Source organism: Leguminivora glycinivorella, chromosome 23 (assembly GCF_023078275.1).
Source record: "Leguminivora glycinivorella isolate SPB_JAAS2020 chromosome 23, LegGlyc_1.1, whole genome shotgun sequence".
Lineage (NCBI taxonomy): Eukaryota > Metazoa > Arthropoda > Insecta > Lepidoptera > Tortricidae > Leguminivora > Leguminivora glycinivorella.
In genome coordinates, this window is record NC_062993.1 from 10,018,274 (window position 1) to 10,026,673 (window position 8,400).

Consider the following 8,400-nt stretch of genomic DNA (forward strand, 5'->3'; position numbering starts at 1 on the left):
ATAAAGAGTATTCTATCTATCTATCTATCTATGTGTGGTGAAGGGGAAGAGACCGTCACCGTCAGACATCTAATGTTTGAATGTCACGCCCTCGCCAGACAAAGATTGAAGAACTTTGGAGCAGGTTACCTGGAACCAAAGGACTTCAAAACTGCCCATGAGCCTCATCATCGGACACATGAAGACGGACGAGAAACTCCTGGATAGCTGAAGAATCTTAGGATCATATCAGAGGGTAATTGCACAAAATATCCCGATGGGTCAAAATGTATCCGTAAGGGCCCCCGCAGATGCAAGATACTCGTGAGATAAGATAGGAAAGCACGCAATTTATGAAGCCAATTGACCGGTGAACCATACAGCTACACTTTTCAAATTTGTCGCTCCTTGTTGTGACAAAATTAGCTTGACCGTCTTTATGTAACTTACGGAACGTCGGCAAGTATTGTGTCTCGGTATTTTTCACTTCTGCAGCAGGGAAACCCGTGTAAGCCTCTCGCGTCTGGTTGAGACTGGCATTGGCATTGGCATTGCCATTGCCATCGGCATTGGCATTGGTATCGTGTTTGCCTTCGCAATTACACCAACGTTCTGGAAATATAATTAATGCTTACATCTTGCCAAAAACAAACATAAAAAACCGGCCAAGAGCGTGTCGGGCCACGCTCAGTATAGGGTTCCGTAGTTTTCCGTATTTTTCTCAAAAACTGCTGAACCTATCAAGTTCAAAACAATTTTCCTAGAAAGTATTTATAAAGTTCTACTTTTTTGATTTTTTTCATATTTTTTAAACATATGGTTCAAAAGTTAGAGGGGGGGGGACACACTTTTTTTTCCTTTAGGAGCGATTATTTCCGAAAATATGAATATTATCCAAAAACGATTTTAGTAAACCCTTATCCATTTTTAAATACCTATCCAACAATATATCACACGTTAGGATTGCAATGAAAAAAAAAAACACTCCCCACTACGTGTAGGGGTAATAAAAATAATAAAACATTTTTTCCACTTTTTATTTTTGCACTTTGTCGGCGTGATTGATATACATATTGGTACCAAATTTCAGCTTTCTAGTGCTAACGGTTACTGAGATTATCCGCGGACGGACGGACGGACAGACAGACATGGCGAAACTATAAGGGTTCCTAGTTGACTACGGAACCCTAACTAGTTGACTACGGAACCCTAAAAAGTGCACAACATACCGACTATTAAATAAAAAAAAAAAGTGGCAACATGTGTCGTCGAAGCCGCGGGCAAAATCTATAGTATTATATAATTACTAGCTTATGCCCGCGGCTTTGCTCGCTTTAAATTCCACCCCCACCCCCCATTTTAGGGTAGTGGGGTTAGAATGAGACAAAAAGTAGCCTATGTCGCTTTCCACGTTGTCGCTGTCACTTTCCATCCCTTTAACTATCTCCACTTAAAAAATCATGTTAATCATCGCTCCGTTTTGCCATGACAAACGGACAAACAAACAGACACACACACTTTCCCCATTTATAATATTATTATGAATGGATTAGGTATATCTCTGTCTGAGTGCCCACTACACAAGCTTTCTTAAGAAAACCGTGGGGCTTAGTCCATCTGTGTAATGAAGTGTTACAATATTTATCTATTAGATATTGATCGTAGAAGGAGGAAGCGGGAGAGGAAAGCCGAAGAAAAGGATGGACTGTGTGAGAGATGAGTATGAAATAAATGGTGAGGTGACGTCCGATAGAGAGGTATGGAAGAAAAAGACATGTTGCGCCAACCCCAATCAGGGGTGGCTCACTCCGCGGTTCTATCGCCGCGCTACAAGTACATGCCGGCGGCCGCGAGTTCGTGGCCCGTTCAGTGGTGACGACCTTCGCGCGGCGCAATAGAAATTCAATTCAATGTCGACTGCTCGCGAGCGGTCCGTTTGTTAGCGTAGGTGAGAATTTAGAATGGCGGCATTTTGTGAACATCAAAGGAGTGAGCCTTCTGTACTTGTACTATTAAAGAGCCCGGAAAATCCATAGCAAAACAAAAGACTGTCGCAATCAAACTAGGGTGAGAAACATTTTTTTATCGATATCGATAGTTCTAAATATGAGAAGAAAATGGCCCACCAAATGAAAAAAAATGTATAAATAATTATACAGGTACAGACAGATGAAATTTCTTCCTCGAAATCCACGTCAGTACACACAGCAGCACTTGACATCTTATTGGGTTTGTTATAGTAATAGGAGTATATAATCATTAATTTTTCAACATTCTCTGGGAGAAGACTGTTTTTTCTGCAGTGTCTATTATAAATTTACAATGATATTCTGTGCCCCAAGTAGGTAGTTGGGATAAGGGCAAGCGAATGATGAGGATCATAATTTATAATTACATTGGTATGGTATGCAGTAGAGATGGGCCGAATACGGACTTTGCCGAATACGAATATTCGGCTGAAAATTCGGTTCAGCTGTTACCAAACCGAACATTCGGCCTAATATTCGGTTTCGCCATATTTTATACTGGCTTAGAGTTAAAAACTTTTCAATGATTGGAAATGGGTACTAAGGCCTTTAATGTTCCTGTAATTTAAAGCATAAGAAAATTTTGGTTTTTGTTTCTTAAGCGTATTTTTTTTTACTTTTTTACATAATTATTGTAGGTACTTATATTTTAACGCATTTTATCTCCTTTTGGTGGTTCCTTAGAATGCTGAAATAGGATGTCATTATGCGATGAAAAACGACACAACTTACGCTACTTACTACTACGACACAACTTATATTACTATGTTTATTCGGTAAATATTCGGCAATGTAACCGAACTATTCGGCCGAATACGAACATTGAAAAACTTGCCGAATATGCCGAATACCGAATATTTACCGAATATTCGGCCCATCTCTAGTATGCAGTAATAGTAAATACCTTGCAGTTTAGCTACAGCTTCACTTTCCAACTCGGTCTTTAAACGGTCATTACATGGACAGACGCATTTTACTTGGACCCCTTTCTCTAAAGGCTTGTCGAAACTGCAATACATATTTAATTAATGCAATTTAAAGGTTAACTTTAAATCGATACTATAATGGCAAACACGACAGTAGACAAGTGGTAAAACAGTTATCATTTGTTTATTAATACACACCTTATGTAGCGATAAAAACATCTCGGGTACCGTAGAATGGAATTTATACGACGCGAAACGAAAACGAAACGCCGCGAAAGGTAGTCTGGCTCTGTCTCGCCAATACGCAAAAGCGATAGAGATATCTACGAGCGTTTCGTGAGCGTTTGGGCCATTCGGCTACAAAGACGTTTGTTATTTGTTGTGACGACGGCGCCAAAGATATTATGGCGGACATAATAGTTATTTGTTATACAAGGGGGCAAAGTTGTATTTTAACGCCGAGTGTGGAATTGAAAAACGAGCAAGTGAAAGGATTCTATAGTTGAACCACGAGCAAAGCGAGTGGTTCGAGAATAGAATCCTGAACTTGCGAGTTTTTTAACACACGAGAAAGTAAAATACATTTGCACCCGAGTGTATATCACAAAACTTTTCCCCTCATTACAGCAAGGATATTACAACGCAAAAAATGCGTTTATCACTGCTTCCAGTAGTTCCACAGGTGGTAAATCATATTTATTACTAGATTTACCTGCTTTTATCAATTTTAAAGCAGTTAATTTGACTTTATTCAAGGTCAAATTACTTTACCCACTAGTGGATAAAATGCGTTTTTAACCGCTGGTATTAAAGGACAAAACACGTGTTTCCGAGCTAGTGAGGGGAAAAGTAACTTACACACTTACCCCCTTATTCATAAACGTACACTTAAGTTATCGAGCCGATAAAGTTCGTTTGTCCCTTTCTATCACACCATAAAGTTGGAAAGGGACAAACGAACTTTATCGACTTGATAACTTCAGTGTACGTTTATGAATAAGGGGGTTAGTGTACAGCCTGAGTGCACACTCAGATAGAAGATCATTTATTGATCAAAATATAGCAATTTTTACAAATCATTTTTGGTAATATGTAAACATATTCTTATAATTCAGAGCCGTGGGGCGTGTGTCAAACAATTGAAGTTCATACAAGTGTCCTGAGTAGGGTTGTAAATAGAAAAAAAACCAAATGTTTTTTTTCAGAATTGTGAAAAAAAAACATGAAAAAAACCGAACATCATGGTTTTTTTTCTAAATATGGTTTTTTTTCAGATGAACAAATAATACGACAATAACGGTTCTTCGTGAGTTGTAACGAGTTTCAATAACAATAACGTAAATTTTAATTCAATTAACATTCAGTATAAACGTTTATTGGGGAATCCCCGATGCGGCGTGCAGCGTGGAGGCGGTGGTGTTGCCAACAGTAAATAGTGATAACCAGCGCCGGCCCTTGCACTCGATTAGGGTAGAGCGAGTTTGAGTTTCGGCGCCCTTGGGATGAAGTTTCACTATGTAGGAAAATTAATCGCGAGCGTAGCGAGCGCGAAATTTTTTTTCATAGTAATGCCATGCCGTAAACGCTGGTGGCCTAGCGGTAAGAGCGTGCGACTTTCGATCCGGAGGTCGCGGGTTCGAACCCGGCTCGTACCAATGAGTTTTTCTGAACTTATTTGATATTTGCCAGTCACTTTTCGGTGAAGGAAAACATCGCGAGGAAACCGGACTAATTCCAATAAGGCCTAGTTACCCTTCGGGTTGGAAGGTCAGGTCGCTTTCGTATAAAACTAGTGCCTACGCCAAATCTTGGGATTAGTTGCCAATGCGGACCCCAGGCTTCCATGAGTCGTGGCAAATGCCGGGATAACGTAAGGAGGATGGATGATGATGCCGTAATTTGAAGATTAACGCAATACAGAATTTATGGATTTTATCATACAGAGTACGAAAGGGACAAATGGTTGAATAGGTTGAACTTTCGTAGTCGCTCCCTAGTATAGTTACGTGTGGCTGAACGTGGATATCATGTTCATAAAATAACAAACAAAATGGAGCACTATAGTGGCCAAGTCAGGAAAGCAGATTCGGAATTTGTCCAAACTAAAAAAGAAGAAAATTATGAATTATAAGCGCGAGCGAAGCGAGCGCGAATTTTTTTCCTATTGACCTGATTTATTAAGACAACCCGCCAGCGGGGAATCCGCGACCTTTCAAGCTTTCATCGTCTGCAGAGCTGCGGTCTTTGACATATTTTGGGGCATTTTGACTTCACAGGGCGCCTAATATGTTCGGGAACATACTTTTAGGCCTTATATTTCGCCATCACTATTATTTTTATAATACTAAGAGTTAATTAAGAGATTAACTGCGGTCTCAATCGTCACCGTCGGGATGCCCACTTCGGTATTTTGCCACTAAGTGAGCTGAGTGCTTTGAAGTTCGCTCACCATCTGCTGTGACTCACAAAATTGCGCCTCTCTGAGACGTTTTGCGCCTTTGGCTTTATGAGGAACTCTGCTTTAGACTATCGGGTAGACTCACATTTTTGCATTTGGATAGCGACGTAACTTTGCCGTTCCCCGCACTACAATGTGGTTCGTCAAGGGCTAGAATCCTCCTTTTACGGCACCCTAGCAACAGCGCCCTTATGAATGGCAATGTGGTGCAACTTTCCACTTAATCTGAATTACAAATCTAGATTTTCAATAGGTGGATTCATTTTCGACTCCTCTAGCCATTTTGTGATATGTGCGCCCCCACGCAACGTATATTTTTTTGTATGAATTTTCTACATTCTCGATTTTGGCGCCCCTTTACCATGTGGCGCCTAGAGCGGCCGCTCCACTCGCTCTACCCTTAATCCGGCCCTGGTGATAACTACCAACTACATATTTCGTAAATGTTACTTTTATAAGACCAGAAATTAAAGTTATTTCATTAAATTCGTTTAATAGTTAACATTAAGTCTAAGAAACCGTATAAAAGTATTAACTAAGTACTTTCAAATTTTGAGATTTCGTACTTTAGAAAAAAAACATCGACGTTTTTTTTCTGTTTTTTTTTTCAGAGAAAAAAAACCGTTTTTTTGCAACCCTAGTCCTTAGTCGACGCTGCAGAGAATGTACGCACGCTCGCCCGCCCCGCCGCACGCCCCACCGAACGCTCCGCTCCAAGCGTCTACTCACAGCGTCTACTATTTACAGTCTTTACACTTATAGGCGTACTGTTAGCATTCCCTTGCGCCGAGAAGCTTGGCGTTTGAGTAATTTAAGTCTTTGTTTATTACATACCTACGTTGTTCAGTGTTAGGCGTAAAAAGAGTTTTTACTTAAATATCTCTAGCAATTATTATGTTTTACAAAAGCAATTGCAGCTACGGGACTATTTGAGAAACTTTGTTGTCAATTTCACCAAATGTAAAATTTAAATAACATTATCACAAAGACCCTTGTGTATGTGTGAGATACAGACAGTGCAATAAACACTATCTTCCATAAGCGAGAGCTATAAGGTATCTTTTACTGACTCTCACGAATGGACAAGCATTATTAAGTAAAATGTTCATATACTCACGAATCCTCATCCGATCCGACCACATTAACAGCAACTGAATTCATTTCGCTCATTCGTTTCGCTGGAAGCATAACCTGAAAGCATCTATTCACCAGACTATGGGAAGATGTATCTAAATTGTCCTCGTCGTATTCACAAGCACAAGTTTGGCATTCGCCTTGTTTTTTAGGCTCCACTTTCCATTCATGGACGCAAGGTGCTTCTTGCTCAATTTCTGCAGTGTTATTATTATAATATTGCGTAAATTTTGTATTATCTTCAAATTTCGCTTCATCTATCTCAGTACCATCCGAGTCTGAGTTTAAACAGACCATGTTCTGGTGTACACATTGTGGTTCATTTTCTAGTTGGTCGTTAGATTGAACTTGAATGAAATGTTTTGTGTCTTCGGAATCTGAGTCTGAATACTTCACCTCTGGAGCTTCCTCAGAAAATACAACAGACCGGCGCTTTTTCTTCTTTTTCAAGCTATGCGTTATAGTTTTCAGTCTTTCACCAAACCTAAATGCGCTATCACCGGCAACATTTTTGTCATCATCTGTAAGTGAATTGAATCGCTTTTACTTCAAACTCGTCTCAGTTACCTGGAGTAACTGAGACGTTATTGGGACCTAAACTTTATAATAAGATCCCAGTATGTATTAAAGCTGCACGCACCAACTTAGGGTTTGTTCTAAAACTAAAATCTCATTTAATCCAAAAGGCCTATTATTCAGTAGCTGAATTCTTGGATGAATAGAACAATAGAACACAAAAATTGTTTCAATGTTTTAATTGAGATCAAATGTTTTAATTGAAATCTAATTTAGTCATTGCTATATTTATTATGACACCCATCATTTTTGACATTTTGTATTCCTTTGTAAATAATATACCTATGTACCTAATTGTAAGACTGACGATGTATAATTAATACAAATAAATGAATATGAATATGAATATAACGAAACCCTGAGATCTTAAGAAACGTGCTACCCTTGGAGAACCCAACTAGCGTCAAGTGGCGCAGAGTAGGGCAAAGTGCGTTATCTGGTGTCGGAAACCAACATTCTTCTCGTTTAAGTACTGGTAGGTAGGTAAGGTATGTAACTGCAAACTTAGATAAACCCGTCAGATTTTTTTCAGTTTGCTACTAAGAAAGGCAATAAATTCGAATGGATTTATCCGAATTTCAAAATTATGCGATACAATACACCCAAATAATAGTTATTTGTTATACAAGGGGGCAAAGTTGTATTTTAACGCCGAGTGTGGAATTGAAAAACGAGCAAGTGAAAGGATTCTATAGTTGAACCACGAGCGAAGCGAGTCAACTCAACACACGAGAAGTAAAATACATTTGCACCCGAGTGTAACACTAAACTTTTCCCCTCACTATAGCGAGGAAACTACAACGCAAAAAATGCGTTTATCACTTGCTTCCAGTAGTTCCACAGGTGGTAAATCATCTTTATTACTAGATTCACCTACTTTTATGAATTTTAAAGCAGTTAATTTGACTTTATTCAAGGTAAAATTACTTTACCCACTAGTGGATAAAATGCGTTTTTACCCGCTGGTATTAAAAGACAAAACTTGTGTTTCCGAGCTAGTGAGGGGAAAAATAATAAACCAGATACAGATCTATGAAATTTCCCATACAATTTAGTTAATCAGTAATTATTAATTAAAACATAAATGGTGAGCAAAAACGTACACATAATCACAAACTCATTGGCTGACCGAATTTCTAACTCTCTAGAGACTTGTCGCTTTTCCACCGCTTTCAGTTTACGCTCCGTTAGTTTTGGTTTTATTTCAGCCCTCTGAATGTTTACTTCATTATCACTAAATATTGCTTCACGTTTTGGCTCTATTGGTTCTTCCTGCGGTAAAATAGAAATAGGAGAGATT

At 39.0% G+C, this 8,400-nt stretch overlaps 1 protein-coding gene across 2 annotated transcripts in view; it reads right to left on the reverse strand.

Moving 5' to 3' along the window:
* Positions 1–8,400, reverse strand: part of LOC125238278 — a 36,423-nt gene that overhangs the window by 26,435 nt on the left and 1,588 nt on the right. For both annotated transcript variants that reach the window (XM_048145564.1, XM_048145566.1), the window contains exons 2-5: positions 8,204–8,372; positions 6,508–7,045; positions 2,911–3,014; positions 430–591 (exon numbers count right to left, since the gene is read on the reverse strand). In XM_048145564.1, coding sequence (XP_048001521.1) covers positions 430–591; positions 2,911–3,014; positions 6,508–7,045; positions 8,204–8,372 — 973 coding nt within the window. The remainder of the gene's footprint in view (positions 1–429; positions 592–2,910; positions 3,015–6,507; positions 7,046–8,203; positions 8,373–8,400) is intronic.